This window comes from Pseudopipra pipra, chromosome 1, assembly GCF_036250125.1.
Source record: "Pseudopipra pipra isolate bDixPip1 chromosome 1, bDixPip1.hap1, whole genome shotgun sequence".
NCBI classification, from domain to species: Eukaryota; Metazoa; Chordata; class Aves; order Passeriformes; family Pipridae; genus Pseudopipra; species Pseudopipra pipra.
In genome coordinates this window covers 33706298-33726095 of record NC_087549.1, presented here as the reverse complement: position 1 = coordinate 33726095, position 19798 = coordinate 33706298, and the positions used below count along the sequence as shown (strand labels likewise).

The 19798-nt window shown below is 39.7% G+C and overlaps 1 protein-coding gene across 8 annotated transcripts in view; it reads right to left on the bottom strand.

Moving 5' to 3' along the window:
- Positions 1–416: 416 nt before the first annotated feature.
- Positions 417–19798, bottom strand: part of NCOA2 (nuclear receptor coactivator 2) — a 185949-nt gene continuing 166567 nt past the window's right edge. For all 8 annotated transcript variants that reach the window (XM_064651190.1, XM_064651235.1, XM_064651207.1 and 5 more), the window contains 7 exons: positions 19379–19657; positions 18451–18528; positions 17699–17936; positions 15799–15976; positions 13301–13499; positions 7546–7635; positions 417–4517 (listed from right to left, as the gene is read on the bottom strand). In XM_064651190.1, the coding sequence (XP_064507260.1) occupies positions 4506–4517; positions 7546–7635; positions 13301–13499; positions 15799–15976; positions 17699–17936; positions 18451–18528; positions 19379–19657 (1074 nt within the window). In that variant the 3' untranslated portion in view covers positions 417–4505. The remainder of the gene's footprint in view (positions 4518–7545; positions 7636–13300; positions 13500–15798; positions 15977–17698; positions 17937–18450; positions 18529–19378; positions 19658–19798) is intronic.

The window sequence follows — 19798 nt, the reverse complement described above, 5'->3', positions numbered from 1 at the left end:
GTAGTTCCTTAATTTTTTTTTTTTTTTAACTGACCAATCAAACATTTTCAACTGTCTTAAATTCACCATTTGGCATAGCAAGAACAAGATCGTATAACTCTACTCAGCCCCACTTCCCATCATTTGAAGTCTGCCTCTGCTGACACTGTCGTGAAAGATGCCCATTTCATCCTGACTGATATAAAAAAGTACTCATAATGAACTGTTCTCACATTAAACCACGAGATTAACATTTTCAGTTAATATAGCACTATAAAGATGAAAGGATTTGCAAGTAACAACTAGCTGGACTATAAAAAAGCCTTTAACAAAGCCTGCTGCCTTTTTAGAACCTACTAATCTGTCTACACCCTTCAGTGCTTTAGTGCTACATCTTACACCCTTCTATGAACAAATAAAGACACAACAGAAACACGTTGAAATCTCTAAAGCCATGTAAAACCCGAAGGCATTAAAATTTATTAAATGATGCAATAACAACAGAATTCTTTATTTACAATAGCATTATTTAACATCAAATAAGCAAATAGCATCAGCAAAGCAATATTAACTTGCATAAATGTATTTAAAATTTCTCTGAATATATCTACCTTTGCATAAACTGCTAACACTAGAAATACAAACATCAATGCAGGTGAACAAAGTGATGTTCAGAGTCAACTCCGTTTTGAAAATAAATCACAACCTGAAACACTGTAAGCTTTCTCCTGAAGAACCATAGTTTATATATTGCTTAATTTTACCCTTGTATAATCTTTTCATATACACACATCTCAGATGCAACTTCATGATGAACTGTACAAATAAAACCCACAAATGACATAAAGGGAAAAAAATTAAATGACAGTAAATGTTTGAAGTAATGTGTCCATCATCTCTATTGAACAACATAAAGATTAAGTGATGATGCACTTATTCCAAAATTGTACACAATTCACTATACAAATATAATACATCAGACAGCTATGTAGGAATATACAAGACTTAAAAACAGATCTAAGGCATTATGCTAGATTTTAGCATTTTGAGGTTCTTGCACATAGCTTTTACCTGTAGTAAGAAACTTAAAAGATTTTGTTTTAGTCTACAAAGAAACACCAGGGAGAAAATTCTAATTAAAATCAAAGCCACTACAGTAAATTTTCTTTTGTGCAGAGAATGCTTTTGCTCTTAGGCAGCATACTACCATACAAATACTAGAAAACTTTTAAATTCACACCAACAATTAATGGCTTAAGTTGCATTTCAAAACTGATTGTGTATCTTTGGGTTCTGCAAGTGGAGCTGTGCCACCCATTTAATCTGTTAAGCCCATATGAATTTCGCTTTTAAACAAAGATTAAAAAATGTATTGTATAAACTGCAAAAACATTGCTTTTAATTAATACAGGCCCAAAGGGATACCGGTGTGGGACAATATTTTAAGGATCGAGTACAAATTAATTCCTTGTAGCAAAACAGCTCACTTCACTTTTTAAACTTACCACATTACATGAACACTTAAACAGGTCGCATGACCATGTATATATGCTTATTTTTCACATTATGCGCCTTTCACATTTAGTAATGTAAGTAGAACACTGATAAATTGTTCTGTCAAACAAAATCCAAGTACTTTCTCCAACAAATTTACTGTATACAGGATGAAAAATACTGATAATGAAGGGAATTGATTTGGCTTTTTTGTTTCTATAGTGATCAATATGATCAGAAGATTTCTTCACTCACTTTTCTCTTTCATTACTTAGAAGACGACAAAAGTCACAATGAACCCAAACAGAGCCAAAGTGATAGGTACAATCTCCTTTCTTTCAAAATGGCAATGGATGATGAAGTATCATAATCACTACAGATAAGCATTTGCAGGTCTGTTGTGAAACAGGACAAATTTAAACTATTTTGTCCACTGTGAAAAAGAATAATCTATCTGCAGAGGTTACAGTTAAGAACTGAAAAAGAATGGAATAGAAAAAAAATTATTTTAAAACCCATTTACACTTAGTGGTGGATGAAGTTAATTTCTTCAAATTTATATACTTCTTATATAAATATTTTTTGTCAGATATATAATGCAAGTTTAACACCAATGTTATAGTAATGAGGCTGTGGAGTTTAGGGCTGATGGTTACTTTGGTTTCCCATCAGCAGGTCAGAGGATGGTTCAGCTGACTAAATATTCTGTTTGGTTTGGTAACAGAACAGTGGCAGCTGAAAAAATGTTTCTCCAGAATGGTGACACTGCCCTCCTTAGGGACAAACACAGAAACAGCCTTTATCATATTTTCTTCAACATAAAATAGCTGCTATTTTATTTGAACTCCCACCTGAATACCAGAACAAATTAAACAGCAACAGAACAAACCTTTCACTCCCAAAAGGCAAGGCTGATGAGATATAAAACACATTGCATTTTACATTACATCAAAAAATTTATGTTCAGGTTAGAAAGTTTGTGGATCAGTGTCCTGGTTCCGGCCAGGGCAGGGTTAATTTTTGCAGTAGCCAGGGGAGGGCATGGCTAGGAGGACCCTATACCACCTCTTGTCATTGGCAGGGTGGAGGAAGGGAGAAGAGAAGGGCTCTCTTCTGGTCAGCGTAGTGTGGTGGAGGGAGCAGTCGGTATTGTCTATTGTCCATGTGATAAGTTCGCCTCTTTCTTGTACCCTCTGTCATTAGTATTGTTGCTGTTACTGTTTCTTATCTCATTGCTGTTTCCAGTAAATTGTTCTTATCTCAACCCATGATCTTTACCTTCTGTGCCTCCCATCGAGCTACGAGCATGGTTTGGAGAGTCTCAGTGGGAGCACTAAATTGGGAAGTACCATTCCTAAACCATGACAATTAGGAGTCAGCAGAAAGAAAACAGAGGTCAAATCCATCAATTTCTTAATATTTCAAGTCCTCAGAAACTGATGTCAGTATAAGAAAAGATTATTCCAACCACAGTGGGCAAGGAAAAAAACCAACATGCCTTAACGGTGGCCTGTTTAGTAACAGTTTTTCTAAGATTTGTTACGAAAGGATATAAACGTACAAAAATCAAGAATTGGTTCCTACAGTGGCTGCATATAATATAGGTTAGTTAAATGATATTATGAGCAGAATCACAAGGTTTAGAAAATAAGAAGTCTCAAGCCTACAAATTAGGTCTAATCAAGGCATTGTGATTCTTTACAAAACACTTTTCCAGGAGACACACACGGCTAAGAAGATATCTAATTTAATACTGAAGTACCTCATTTGGAATCAACTTCACAACATGTATATCTCACAAAAATTATACAAGTAAAACACTTAAGTTTTCAACTTAAATTATTGCTTGTTTACATATAAACTGGATTTTATGTACCTTACAAAACGTCCTCGTAGTTCACACTGCTTTAAAATAATCAGAAACACACAATAGTGGTGAAGTCTGTAGTGATATCTGCTATAGGTATTACAGGAATTGTTATTTTCCCAGCTAAGGGGATGGGAACCAGAAATTATCATGCTTTAAAGCAGGTATCTTAGATATTATGCACCAATTCTGCCACTACCATAATCAGTACATGCATTACCATTGAACTTTGCTGTTCAACATCCAGTAACTGGTTGTCCAAATTGCTGGAAACACACCTAGGGAAATAACGGAGTAACCTGTTCTTTTATTCTATTAGAAAGAAGAGGAAGATGTCAGAGGTCAGGAGAGTCAGGTTAAAAAAAAAAATATCAGGATTTGCTGATTGTTAGGAATTTAATTAAATGAAAATGTAACCCACTTGTATGTTTGAATTCATGACTTGCATTATAAACACTACCACAAAACCCAACCAAAACGCCCCTTATAAACAGCCCTCTCACAGGGTAATTTTCATCTGTTTTACAACTTTAACCCCATTCAAAATTGGTCTGTATAGTTTTCTGCATCAGTTGATCTTTGACTTGTCAGTGGAACACACTCGTTGAAGGTCTCTGTATGTACCAAACGTTGCTTCTACGCCCTCTTCCATGCCTCCTCTCCGCCCCAAAATGCAGGCCTTAGTCTAAAACACCAGTTTTCAGACAGAACTGAATCCTTTGCACCAGACTGAGTAAGCCAGGGAAAACAAAGCAAAAAAACCCCCAAGGTCTAGAACTAAACAGAAACAGAACAAGAGCATGGTCGTTTTTCCTTAAATACATACATTTAAATACATTCAATCTGACATGGTTTATGAAAATTGCCTGTCAACATTTACTTTTGCAGGAGAGATCTAAGTTGCACTAAGGTGAATGCAGTGAACAGACTGAGCAACTGTCTGTACGCTAGCTTCAGACTGTCAAAGAAGAGGCTGCTCTTCGGCAACGACCACCCGGCTCCCCTCGGGAAGGCAGGGCTGAGTCCTGTCGGCAGCAGGCAGCCGCCGCCGGTGCTGGCAGCTCAGCTGGGACACGACAAACAGACGCAGCTCTTCAAACTGGTAAGGATTTGGGGCCATAAGCCCAGTCAGCTGAAGAAAGGAGCAACCAAACCACCCTTAGGGTCAGCAATATTTCTGAAAAAGAAAAAAAAAAAAAGAAAAGGAAAAAGAGAAATGGGGGAAAAAACCAAATTAATTCTTCCTGCTCAGGTGGTGAAGATGGATAGGTCAATGAGATTTGGGATGCTGGAGTGCAACACCCACTGTCAACCATACTTGGTGTAATACTTTAAACCTGAAATTTAATTGGAACTTATAAAGCTAAACTATCCTTTGTGTACACAGATACAACTGACCTGCTACTTAATTCCAGTGATACCAGTAGAGGTTTAATTTCACTGCATTCTTAGGTCCTTAATTCATTCTAATTATCATGGATATTGTAACAACTCAGGATCATGTCCGTCTTTTAAACTCCAACTAAAGGCATGGCAATAGGGTTTAAGAGAAGTCTTGTTCTTGGAATATGTGCAAAATCTCTATGTGTTACTGCTGCATCACCCTCAAAGTAAACAACGGCCTTAGTTCACTTTTCCTTCCAAGATGCATAATAAAGAAAAAGGGAATAAAAAAGTAAAAAAGCTTCAGCTACTGATCCCTAGAGATGTACTTTACCTTATACTTAATACCCTTGCAAGGTCTTTACAGAAGTACAGTACAAACTGGTTTCAGCCGAGTTGATAATCTTGTACATTCTTATTTAAAAAAACCCCTGAGGATGTGGTTTTCACAGTTGTTTTAAGACTGTCCCTTCTAGAGTCTGTAATCTGTGCCTCTCTGTCTTCCCTTGCAAACGCCTGCTCCCATGGGATGCTGTGGCCAGTCAGGTCAGAGAGTCAATCCAGCCAAAACCCATTTTCCTCCTCCCCTGGGGTTGCTTCTCACTTGTAGCCTGTGACACTGGCAGTGAAGAGGCTCTTCGCTTGCAGCCTCCGGCCATGCATGAGGAAGGCCCCATTTGCTCAGGGACAGTGCTGGTGGTAGGCAGCTTTCTCACCTGTCCATGTGCATGCTGCTAGGCTGCCTTCTGGAAGCTGCCTACGCCATGCTTTTGACTTCACCACATTTTCCTCTGCATTCACACAAGGCCTAGAAATGTATCTTTATTGACAAAGTCAGCGTCATGAACTATCCCGCAATTCAGGAAAGCAAGGTCCTATGTTTTGTACATCCACTATTCCCAGCCCAGCTGGTGCAGCTGGAGCTACTTAGGGCAACCAGCTATGGGCAGCAGAGTGAGTCTTGATCCTGGCTCCTCCTTTCTTCATCACAGCACAAAGACACTGCACTCACATCCCTCATGCCCTGACTAATATGGACAAACTAAACTTTAACTCCTCTTTCTAAGATGTTGAGAGCCATCTCAGGGACCCTGTCAGTGGTTTTTGAAGATAAAGTGGGAAACATAAGTGAAAATACAAAGATGTCCTTATTTTTGAGGAGGACATTTAGCATTCAGTATCTCTAGAAAGATGCTAAATAAACACTTCCACTGTGCCAGCAACTTGGAAAAAATTGTGCACTGCAAAAATTGCACATTGATTCTCTTCTCAGTTTTCTAATTACAGAGCTTGAACTTTATTAAAACAAAGTTACATAGGAGTATTTTATAGCTCAGTCACATGAAAAAAGTAGCTATTTAACCTCTATTACAGTTCAAAGTTTTAGTAGAAGGTATTTATAGTGTATATAAATCATCTACATTTTCATTGACAGTCAGAGGTACATTAGTAGAAAAAAAGTAAAATCACGGAGTGCAGTCCAATGTACCTTTACAAAATAATTCAAGGTTTTAAGAAGTTCCTTTTCTTCAGGTGAAACAAAACTGCTGTCATGCATGGCTACTGTCCATCTTATTGTCACAGCACTGCCTCCATTGTTTTAACTTTACACCCCAGAGATTCCCTGCCTAAAGTAATGCCACTTATTTCTTTCCACCAGCACTGTGAATTCTCTCCATCCTCTCTTACACCCTTTCTGTCACATCCACTCTATTTTCCTTCTGCCTTCAACCATTATTTAAAATCTACTTCCTCCTTTAGTCTGCTTCTGCCTCAACAGCCTTATTCCCTTTCTTTCCGCAGTGGTACCTGTGTATTTTCTTCTCTGACAATTGGGCTTCTTTTAGCACATGAAATTTAACTTGTTAGGGGATGCACTAAGTAGGAAACCTTCTATCAGCCTCACAGTACCTGAAGGGGCCTACAAGAGACCTGGAGAGGGACTTTTTACAAGGGTACACAGTGACTGGACAAGGGCAAATGCCTTTAAACTGAGAGTAAGTTTCGATTAGATATTAGGAAGAAATTCTTTACTGTGAGGGCGGTGAGACACCGGAACAGGTTGCCCAGAGAAGTTATGGATGCCCCATCCCTGGGAGTGTTCAGTGTTGGATGGGGGCTCTTAGCAACCTGGTCTAATGGAAGGTGTCCCTGGCTACGGCAGGAAGTTGGAACTGACTATCTTTAAGGTCCCTTCCAACCCAAACCATTCCATGATTCTCTAGAAACACCTTGGTATATGACAGCTTCTACTAGAGCAGAACACTCTGCATCATTTTATTAATCATCAAAGTGACCAAAAAATAGTTGCAAATGAGACTCTTTATGCAGAGATCCCCCACTCCTGAAGACAGACACCTGTATGTTTACATGAACCATGAAGGTGTGGAAAGGGACGTTTTAAATACGTGCGCACACAAAAAAGACAGGGATACAATAAAACACATGTATGGCTACTTCCACCTTAATACTTTCACATTCTTCACTTTCATTCATGCCGATAACTTTTCAGACATATCTTCCTAATTTCCCCTATTATTCCAATTTCTTTTCTCTAAAAGCAGAAAACCCTACCAGGCCCCTGACCGGGAAGGCCTCGGAGGAGCGGGGCAGAGCCGACAGCTGCAGCTAGATGGCGCCTGCCCCGCACCGCTTCACCGCGGCCACGACTCCCTCCCTCCCTGTGCCTGTGATGCAAGCGGCTCCCTCACGTTAATTAATATTTCCCCGGGCACTTGTAACCCTGCAAGGAAAGAGATACCGTATCCATTCCAGCCCACAGCATATTCATCGTTCTGTTGCCTCTGTGGGCCATTTCTTACCCGTGCTGCATCTCCGTCCTGCTTTATCATATCCATTCCAGGCAGCTGGTTAGGAAAAAGATTGCCTCCCCTCATAGCAGGATCATTAACCTATTGGTAACAAGATATTAAGGAGAATGAATTAAAAAATACAGTGGGAGGAGGGCTGGGAGTTAAAAAGAAGCATTATAAACCACTACACTACTTGCATATACCAACACCTACTTCTGAGATGATGCTGAAGTCAGGGAAGTGACTGTACAGCTAAGCATCCTCCTTGCACAGTATGTATTTGACTCATATTATTCTGCTTCACAGTCAACAACAAAGATTTCATTCCTGATACTATGACCCTTGTGCATGTTTTACAAAGCAGGCTCCATAAATTAGGTCAGTGTTATCTGAAGAGGACATCCCTGCTATGAAAATTCTGAAAGCAGAAACATGTAACTACTTTCCTAACCTCAATAACACAAGGCTTTGCTGCTTGCAAGCCACCACACAATTTTTTCAAAGCCTGATGAGATAACATGTAGGCTAAATTATACAAACTATTGACTTAGTTTTAATGGCACTTTTCTGTTTGTAAGCAATGGGAGAAAGCATTAAAACGGAAAACGTGCAATGGCATGCTTTCCTAAAGGGATGGTCTCCACAAATTTTCTGAACACAGTCACGGGAAAGAATAGAAGCTGTGCATTTCTGCACAGCCAAAGCGTCTGTCATGCTTAGTTATGTGGAAAAGAGTGGTTTGCCAAATTTACAGCTTTGCTTTCTTAGTCAAAGGATTCATCTCACCATGTAGGAACTGGTATAAAATACATAACAGAGCCCTTCAGCAAGGTTCTGAAATATTAGAAAAAAACAGCTTTCCTTAGAAGTTTTACAGGGAGAGAAACATCTTCCACAGTCTTTGCTGATTTGGTTCGCTGCTACTTCCCTCAGAGTAGATGGATGTGATAACAGTGAAGATATGACCCTCCAGATTTTGCTGGAAGGAAAAAGACGTTTTCTCTGTCACCTGCCCTTTAGGAGACTTGTGTTGCCAAGGAGAGGAGATTCTGCCTGTGCTCTACCTCACTTCAGCTACAGCAACCTGCTGCAGCATGGGGGGAAATCAAGAAATCACAGAATGAGTAAAGCTGGAAGGGACCACAGTGGGTTATCTGCTCCAACCTCCCTGCTCAAGCAGGGTCATCCAAGAGCACATGGCACAGGCTTGTGTCCAGATGGTTCTTGAATGTCTCCAGTGAGGGAGACTCCACAACATCTCTGGGCCAATCCCTTCCAATGCATGATCACCTGCATAGTAAAAAGTTCTTCCTCATATTCAGGTGTAACTTCCTGAGGCCCGTTGTCTCTTGTCCTATTACTTGGCACTGCCAAGATGACCCTGGCTCCATCCTCTTGACACCCTCCCTTCAGATACTTATAAACATTGATGAAGTCCTGTCTCAATCTTCTCTCATTGAGGAAGACTGTCTTGAATTTACCACACCAAAGTCTTCTCATTTCAGGTCCTCGACTGTTGTTTCTCTCGCTTTTCATTTTGAAAAACGGTGCAAAGCTAGATGCAATCACATGCAACCACCTAAAGGAGTTTCAAATGCTGCCAGAGACAAGACTACAATTCAATGGGTAAGGTTAAAAATTTAAAATATTTTTGCCATAGGAATTTCAACTCTGAAGAAACTGATTGTTTAAGTGCTGCAAGCCTCCTAGTGATCCTTCCTTCCTCCTCCTTAGTATGAGTGAGCAGATTTTTAAACCTGAATGTGAAAATTTAAATCAGGATGGAAGAGAACCACGTTATTTCATTCATTCATTCTTTCATTCATTCAGAAAGAAAGCAGGCAGTTTTGCAGGTTTATCTACATGCATTTGACTAAGCAACAAAATCCACGTTTGGAAAGTGTTTTCTGATATTGATCAACGTTCAACGGAATGCACAAGTACAAATGCCTTTTCTGATTTTTCAGTAGACAAAGGGAGGTAAAAATCAAAAGCAGAAATAAATTAATTGTATATTGAATCAACAGCAGTTTTGGAACAAAAAGATGGCTGCATGATTTGCCTCGTGGCACTTAGGACAGGCATAGAAAAGGACGGTGGTTCCAGGCTGCATACTACAAAAGTAGCAAAGGCATCAGTGAAGTTCCTGTTAACGGAATCTCTTTGCTAGTGATGATGCAAGAATCCTGAAATATAGTACTATTTTGTTATATGAATACATTTGCTTCAGAAGACTTTAAAACACCCCAAATTCACACATTAACTTTTCTGACTGCAATAAAAATCAGAAAAGTATGGGGAAGGACAGAGAAATGGAAGGGGTTTTATAATTTCCTGAAGACAAGTCAAGTGGTGTTATCAGATGTGAAATCTGACTAAAACAAGACTGAAGATGTTTACAATTCCTTAGCAAGAAAGTGTATTAATACAGCCTCCTGCTAATAAAGCAGAATTATATACAAGGTGTCTAACAAGAAAAGTTTCCTACCATTCCTCCTGGATGAGCTCCTTTCATCCAGTATGCTAAACAAAATCAAAATACTGTTTCAAGATAACTCTTCTTAGATGCCATTATAATTTTGGCCTGGAGAGTACTGTCATGCAGTCAAGGACAAAGTAAGATGTGCAAATGGTGGAACACCAGAAGGTTTACTTTCTTGATGCCTGGGGAAGCTGGCATTCTGTCCTGTTTTGGACAGAAGGAACCTGCAGAACTGGCAGCTAGCATTTCAGCATTCCTGGTAGCAGTCTCCTAGAAGAAATGCTAGTTAAGAGTAGCCTGAAGAGCTTTAATGTAACTATAAGAGAGAAGATGATAATGAGACAAGGTCTCATTCCTCAAATACATAAAAAGCCTCTAAGTATCATAAATAACAAGCCCATTTTGAATGTAATCTTTTTATTTGGTGATGCTGGGAGCCCAGATAGTAAACAAGAGAAGGTGGAGATACACAAGTATGAGCAGATAAACATCTAATTTAGTATTTCTGAGCTCTGGATACATCTGTATGATACAGCATAGTGCCACAATGAGAGAGGAGACAGAGTCAACCAAACCTGTTTAGTACCAAAGGTAATATACCTGCTTCTTACCAGGTAAATAAGTTCAGGCACAGCTTTTTACTATTAGGTAATACATCTTCCACAACTATCTAATAACAGTGTTGAGTTTTTTCAAAAGCAAGAATACATTTGCAGTGTGATCACTGTTACTCACTGTGGTTAGAAACAGACAATGTGAAGTTCAAATTATGTATTATGGAACAAAAAATGACATTGAATAAATAAACAGAAGTGTAGGTGACAGCATAAGAAAACCCCAATGAGTGAATGAAATGGCAACAGTCAGTAGAATTACAGAAAACACAGTCATTTTGAAAACCACCAGTGACAAGAAAAAGTCCAGCACAGTCTAGGTAAATTGCTAAATAAAGATGTCAAATAGTAAAAAAACCCTATGCACTGAAAACAAAAAAAACAAAAGTGTCAATATTAGTATTCAAATATAGATTTTTAGCTATTCATGTCTCTCAGGAAAGGAAATGTAAAGCAGCATAGCAAACATTCCTGAGGACTAAAAAGTACTGTCTCATGGCCCAGAAGTGGCCCCTCAGCTGTCAGTTGGCCACCTCTGACCTAGATGAAGCATAAAACATTTCCCTGCAGATGACACAGGGCTGGGGTGGTAAATCAGAAGGAAAACAGGTTACTGTTACAGTATGAGCCATGGCACTTTGCTTAAATGAACTCCATCTAAGAAATGCAATTTCATGGAGACAAAAGGGAGGCAATACATTTGGGAACAAAGAACAGAGGTTTCATCTATGTAGGATGTGCTGAGGAGAATTTGGGGATATCATAAGGGCTTCAGTGTGACATTGTCACCAACAGAATCAAGGTAACTCATGGACTGGATTACAAGCTGTCTCTGGTTACTCTGTTCGTACTTCTAGAAGGCGGTTACAACAATGGAGTTTAAAGTAGATCCACAAAAGGGACTGATGGGCTGAAAACAAATGTTGAGATGGATAAAAACCCCTCAGCCTATTCAGCTTACTGGAAGTTAGATAAATGTTATCTTGAAACAAGATCTTGTAGTGTAACAGGAAGGAAAAGCAGTGCGACAGCTGTGCCCGTGGAAACAGTAGCCTGCATGGAAATTTTCAAAATAAAACCAGATCTCTTTTTACAATGCAGTTTCTCAATTCAGGTTCTCAGGAAAAATTATGCCGCATAGGTATCCTGAGAAATCAGAAGGGGTCACCACCTTTAAATCTCCACTCTTTTCTTTTTTTCATTTTACTATTGTTTTACTACATTAAATTTGTGCAACTGTATGCACTTGGGAACTAATAATAATAAAAAAAGTCTGCTACAACTGGGCTTAGCAACTGGGAATATCAGAGAAGGTGACAGATTTGGGAGTATCAAAATGACTTTCACCAGTATGTAACAGCTGTAAAAGACAAATGTGATCTGCAGCTATATCTGTCAGAGTATTCCAAGAGAAACGGGGAACAACTAGTGTTATGCACATGGCTCTGGTGTTTAGGAAAGACTGATTCAAACCAGAACAGGTGCAGAAAAGGAAAGGAAATTTAAAGCCTAATAGGCTGAAAAACTGTGGCTTTTTTGTCTTGCAAGAAAAATCCCAAGAAACCCAAACCAAAATAATCCAACTATCTCCAATCAACCAAAAAAACCCCAATTATGTTGATAGAATCTTTCTAAAATACAAGAAAAGAGCTATTTAAGGTAAAGGACAATATTGGAAAAGGAAATACTCTGTTATCAAATTTAGGCTGGAAAAAGGACATACATTAACAACCCATTAATATAATCAGCTTTAAACTGGAACATTATGGTATCAGAAAAAAGGTTTATGATATTGTCTGCCATAGCAGGAGATGCTGCCCAAAGACACAAGAGGTACTTTCCTGCCAATATTTCTAAGAAAATTCCATAATTTCAAGATTGTGTTTTGAACAAATTGGAGTTCAGCTTTGAAACAAACACATGAACCTGTTAATTAAGAGGATTTGTTTGTCAAATACTTATTAATGTACTGTGTGAGCTTAATTGCAGATCAACAAACAGAAATGTTAATTTTTCTTATTTCAGATACCCTGAGTAGCAGTCTCAAATAACACTGAGTCTGTAAACATTCTCTTGGCAGAAAAGAACAGCAACCTATTGAGTCAGCAACCTATTTTATACGCACCACATTACCAAAAATGTGGATTTTGTATTTGTGAAGTTGCCAGACAGTTAGTTCTTGAAGCTGATTGCCTATTTATTGTCTGGTACTACACTGTGGCAGTTGAAGCATCTTCCACACCCTGCCCATGACAGCATCTTTCACTTTTTTCTCTAGGAAACAGCTGCCTGCCATTCAGTGCTCGCCTCCACTGCTGGAAAAACAAGCAACTGCAACTGTGCTATGGAAACTTACCTACCAAGAACAGGAGCTAGATCAGCAGGCACTTTCACAGAAGTTTGGGAGCAACTACATATGTTGGCTACAGTGGTGCTAGGTCAAAACAGGAAATTTAGATGCAAAAAGTGCTCTCTACCTCATTGGTCACCTTGGTTATTCGAGTGCAGAGCTAAAACCAAAGCCCTTTTAACATCGTAATTTCTCAAGAAAACTAGTAAAAGAAACATAATGGCTTACAGCAGTTACAGCCAAACACAGTGGAGCTGAAAAACTACCGAAAATCAAAGCAAATCCTCTAGCTGTCATCTCACATCCTTAAATTCTCACCTGCTCAGGACCCATGGAGGACAACCCTGATGTAGGCACAGAGGTCGCTGAGGTCATGCTGATCTGCCCTGTCATCTGGTTCATGTTGTTCATACCACTTGTGTTGGTTGCCATGGATACACTGATGTTCATGTTATTGTTGTACATGCTGGTGCTTGCTTGCTGCCCAAAATGTGGTGGGGACTGTTGTGAAAACATGCTACAGCAAGGAATGGAAAAAGCAATGTGTCAGACTTAGAATGCTGAAGCCACTAAGAAACTGTTTTCTTTTTAATATATTTTAAGCTAGAATTTGTATATACTGCTATTTATTCCAACTTTAAAGGAAAAACTAGTTCGCAGCTGCATTAATGTCTATGGAATAGATTTTCAAACTTTAAGGTCCCATGTCTGTGCACAAAAATGCATGCCTTAGCGTGTGAAACTACGGCAGAGTACAAATCTGTTATGCACATGCAGTAACAACCAATTAGCTGTCTAAATGTGCTTTGTCTGTATTTTAAAGTAATTTTTGGAGGGAAAGGAAAACAGTTTTTTTTCCCCTCCAGTGTTAGCACAGGACAGGAGTGTTGAGCTGAAATTAGAGCTAGTCTAATAAACATTCTTTTTTGCAAAATAATCTATTTGCATATATGAATACCAGATTTGCACATACAATTATGGGGAAGTGGGCTCACAAATATAGACATGCGATTGTGCAGAAATTTATTTACTAAATCTTAGTATCAGATTTTGAAAATGTGGCACTGTAAAGAAACAACATAAAGTCTAAGACAATTATCCTCTGTGTTCCTTTAAGGCCTTTCTGAACAACTTAAAGAGGAGTAACTGTGGAAGATCTCATCCCACATTTTATTCAGTCAAGTGCCTTCTGGATAGTACCTTCCTTCTCATTATGTTGGAAGTTATATTAGAGACTTCTTTACATTTCCTAAAATGCACTTCGCTGTTTACATACCAGTCTTTTCTATTCTTCAAGCATAATCCAACAGTCAATGAAGGAATTATTACTGACAATGTGTCAGTTTAGAGGATCTGCATTAGCCTGAAAGACTGTGGAAGGGCTGCTGTGTGTCAGATGGCACACAGTAACCACCTCTGTATCCATGGCTAACTTTTACTGCCCCGTGAAGCACTGCTCCCACAGCTCCTACAGCTGAGGAAATCTTTCAGGGTTAACACTCAACCTTGCACTTGGGTACTCCATTAGGCTATTGCTGTGAACTGTGAGACTTGGTAGAGTGCAACAGCATTCCGGGCACAGGACCAAACTCTGAAAATCCCACCATTCTCTTCCTTCCAATTCCATGTCTTTTCAGGCCACCTAACCTCATTTTTAAGTTGTTATCTGGATGGCTGAAATAGTACACTACAGATCATTGTGAATACTCAGTGGCTTGTGTAAACACATTTGACATGCCTCTGCTGTAGAGCTGCAGTTTAACAAAGCCAACCACTAGTCTTATCAAGCTGCCCCTGTGCCATTTTTGGCAGAAGCCACGACAGTGGCAGCTATGCCTCCTGCAGATGCTTCAGGAAGACAGTGAGGATGGGGCATGGACAAGGATGAGGATAAGATCAGCTGCTTTAAGGGGTACTTCATTTGGATCAGCCTCATCAATAAAATACTGGTGTTTTGGGTTTATTAAATCTTTGTCAACTGGTGGGGAAAAGATTTGTCACTGGGCTAGGACAATAAGAACAGCCTGAGAACTTCAGGATGACAAAAGCACCGTGCTAGAGACAGCTGTGTGCACCCCAGTGTTAAGTGATACAGGCTGTACCTGATACTTCCTTCCATCTTCCAATGAAAGGCAAAGATCACTGCCATCTGGAGGCTCACTGCTGCCTACCGATAGTCTTCAACATCCAGCCCATTCGATTTGGACAGACTGATCGTTAGAGCTATACCAACTGGGGCGGGGGCCTCAACTGAAAAGGTGACTGCATGCATGAGGCATGCTACGATGCTGTCAGGGAATTAAATTATATGCTGACCTCCAGTATGTGCAAGCACTAATGGGCTGAACCTAGTTACACTCCAGCATTTAAAGTGGGAGGTGATAATCCAGTCACCGCAATTCCAGAGCAGTAGGGAACGCATAGGCTCTGGCTCAGCTGACGCAGCCATGTGGAAAGCAGTGTGGGAACAGAACATGAAAACTGTATGCAGAAGAAATGCATCCACACAAACGTTAGGGGATGGAGTTCACTGTGCAGCAGAGGTGCTTCTTAAGGACACAGAGTGTTAGATCAGTTCCCACAGACGAAGCAACGCATTGCGTGGATATAGGTCTTTTAGCTATGCACTCACTTCGCCTTGTAGGAAGGCAGAATTTAAACCAATTCGTCAAGCCAAATTGAAAAGAAATCTCTTTTAGGATAAATAGTTAACAACAAACACACTAACAATTACATAAAACAAGCCCATAAATAAGTGTAGACTGTAAATGACCCCATTACTCTGTGTGTTCATTTTGGTTTTGTTCTGGATTTACCTGTTACCACCCATATTCCCTTGTGCCCACCCATTCATCTCCGTAGAGGACTGATAGGCAGGATTAGCCTGAGACTGCTGAATCATGGGGCTTTGAGAGTGAGCCAGTCTTGGTGACATTAGTGGACTCTGAGGAGTGGTGGCCCCTGTGAAGCCTGGATCGGGCTGTTGACTTATACCTGAAGAAGAAAACAAGAAATTTACCCACTGTACATTCAGAGTTAAAACATGCCAAGAGCTCATACCTGCTGATATGTCTTTACACAGTCCTATTTATATCACCTGGAACCTATAACATTGTATCTTAATGTGGGATTTAGATTTAAAGCAAAACATCATCAACTAATACTATATGTATAACCTTAAAAAAATTGTTTTGTGTAGGCATGTTGGCTACCTGCCTGTCCCAGTCACACAAGTGGTCTCTCCTCTCTACAGACTGAAAGAAAAACACTGGTGACTCCCCACCCCGCTTCCCCACAACTGCATTCAGAACAACAAATAAAACATATTGCTTTTGTCTGTAAATCCATTTTGGTGAAAGTTATGCACGACCCGTTGACTGCATGGTACCACCTTTTAACAGTTAGGCTATAATTTCCAATTTTTTCTAAAACTCCTAAAACCTCAGAATCTCTGTTTCTGTGTCCTTGCAAAAAAAGGCAGTGCCATTTTGTGCAAGCATTTAATGATTCTGTAAAATCAAAAAATCATCTAGATGCAAAGAAAACCTAATTAAGGCTGTAAAATGCCAATTGCGTGCAGAAATTTTGTTATAAACCAAGTCACTTTAGTCTTGTTTAAGTTCATTATAAATAGCATACTGAACATAAACAAGCTGCTCAATGAGGGGGTAAGAATAAGGTATTATGAAATTATTCTTATATTCATTGGTGTGACTTAACTTCTCTGTATTTTTGGTATATCAGAAAATGGCAATAATATCATCTCTTCATTTTCATCAAGCAGTTACAAATACGTGGAGTGAAAGTAATACTATGAAATATTATTACTTTTAGAAACTGGCATAAAGGATAACAAATCACTAAGAGTAGATACCAAATTTAGAATTGGATGGGCATAATTGGTTATAGCAGCAGAACTTTCACATAACATACTATTTAATATCATTACAGTATAACTTATGCAATAGGTATAAATAAAGAAACTGTATAACAAAAACTGTATGGAGGTAACTGCCCCATGCACCCCCAGAACAAAGTGGTACACAGCTTTGTGAAACATACAAAGAAAATGGTATTAAATAGTATATTTACACAGGTTTAAGGACAGGGAGTGGAATGCTTTATCTAAATTTAATTTATATTATTTAAATTCAATAACTAGTTGTTAATTTTACATTATAATGTACACATGAAGAACTTTTTTCTTTTTTGGAAAAATATGTCTAGTATTTAAGCAATATCTCATTAACAAAATTTAAAAAATTACATATGGCTTTGCTTCAGGTTACTTTATGGTTTTCATCAATACCTATTCACATCTTTTTCTTCATTTGCACTTTTATCAGATATACTGGTTTGTTTAATTCAGTCAAAATTCAGAGTCCATCAAGCAAATACATACACATATATGGGTCTGCATGTGCACACCCACTTTTAGCTGTATGTATCGATATATAAACAAACATACACATCACGCACTTCTACTACTGCTCAAAAAAAAGAGTGATGCTTGGAGAATAAGTGGTACTAGGGCTAAGAAAGTGGAAAGGCACTATATCGCATTTAAGGACTCCCAAAGGGTCCAAACCCCCATGCTTCACACTGTTCCCAGGGAGCTAGGCAAGAGCTTGTGGGAGAAGGGCTTGGATCCAGCACTGGGGAGCACGGGGGAGTTAAGGACTGCCAAAATGCTCTGAGATGGGGTGGGACCAGTACCGTAGTTTGGAGGAAACGGAAACTGCTGTGCATTGGCCTGTGGGATCCGCGGGTTGCTCATGGTTGCTGGTATGCCACCAGTGGCCACCATGCTGGGGGTCATGCTCAAGCCTTGCCCTCGCATCATCAGTGTCCGCTGCTGCACCTGCTGCTGCTGCTGCTGCATCTGCCGCTGCCGCAGGTGTTGGCTCAGGATCTCCCGCTGCCTCTGTGCCAGCATCTGCGCGTTGATAGGGCCCTGCAGGGAGAACCATCGCCACCCATCAACAACCCCTTCCAAGGCAACCTCACCAACGGAGGCATCTCCACTAGAGCAATCTGGAAGATTCCAGCTTTTTTCCCCCCATCACACAACTAACAATAATATAAGGCAGGAGAAAACAATCCTATTAATACTTCTGTCAGGAAAGACTTCCAACAGTGCAAGAGTCACTAAATCAATTAATACTGGCATGTTTAAGGCTGCAGCAATTTGTAATTGCAAATAGAGCAGCTCATTAAAAAAACATCACCTTTAGGAAATTAGAAGCTTGGTTAGAAATGAAGTTATATCTTTAGTAAACAACTACCTGTCCCATGTAAATATGGGAAAAACTCTCAAAAATAAAACAGTAAAATATTTCCTATCATGCAGACTGCATTATTTGTACTGAAAAATGTATTTGTTGTATAGCATTACTACTATATTATATTAGAGGAAGAAAGAAAAAAAAGAAAGTGACTTTTTTTTTTTTTAAAGGTATTTCTCTCACCTGTGTTGGCACTCCAGGTCTCAAAGACAGATTCATGTTGGAGACGCTGCTGATTTGATTTATCAGTGGCTGCCGATTCTAAAGAAAAAAACACAAATCACCCCAACAACAAAACCCAAAAGTTTTTAGAAGGAAAGAGAAAAAGGGAGGTGTTACATACAGAGTTATACACATCTACTTCCCCAAGTAGTTGGTCTGCAGACCTAGTTTTACATATGCAAGCAGGGACTAATTTTCCTCCTCAAGTCCTATTATCGTGCACAGAATGTTGTTTCTTAAAAAGATAATACACCAGAGAAATATTAACACAGGCACTAAGCTGTTTATACCAAACTTCCTTCACAGTTCCTGTCCATTTTCAGTTTGGGACTGGACTGTTGAGGTTTACTCCAAATTAGACCTTATCCTGATGTTTGAAGGCACAGATGATCTTTCCTCCTTCAACAGAAAAACCATTGATATCTCACTTGTAGTACTATGAACCAATATATTTAAAAATGAAACAAGAAACAACAACTTAAAACAATCCCCAAAAGTCGACCAAAGCCAACAGGAAAAAAAAGGATGTAGGTAACAGGCAGCAATAAAAGCAATTAGATTGGTGGAAGAGTCAAGATACAACAAATAGAAAAAGACTGGAGTAACAAAAAGCACCACTGCAACCTTGCTCAAAGACCTAGTGAGACCTAGGCTTAAATACTAGTCATGTTCTTGCATGGTATTATAGAAAGAATAATGTAAAGATGCCAAAAAAAATCATAAATGAGAATGTGCAAAGCACTGTCTTGTCAAAACTCATTGTGGCTACTGCTTTTAGTTTAAAAGGGGAATTCAGCAAGATCTGGTCTATTTGGAGCAAGCTGACAATATGTGTCACCTATAAGAGGTGCCCGCACCAGCGTGGAAGCGGGCATGCCAGGGGATGTACCTGCTGTGCCTGGAGCCTGTGCTGCAGCTGGAGCCGCAGCTGGTTTGGTTGGTTCTGCACGATGCCGGCAGGCCGGAGGCCGGGCCGGGGCTGCATGCGCAGGGCAGTGTATCCTGGGCGCTGCCCCATGGCATGGAAGCTGGGATCCTGCATGGGCGCGTAGCTGCCCTGCGCCATCTGAGCCTGTGCCGCGTACTGCTGGGAGAACACTGGAGCCTTCTGCTCCATCAGGATGCTGGACTCCTGGCTGGGGAAGGACTCGGGGTCGACAGCTTGGCTCTGCAGAAATACGTGAACAATAGAAACAGTTGGTGGGACACAGCTTTTCAGGGGATTATATGAGACTAATACAGACAGTCTGCAAAAACAACCTTTTGGGATGTGAATGCTTTTAAACAGAAAATTACATAAGTTTGCTTT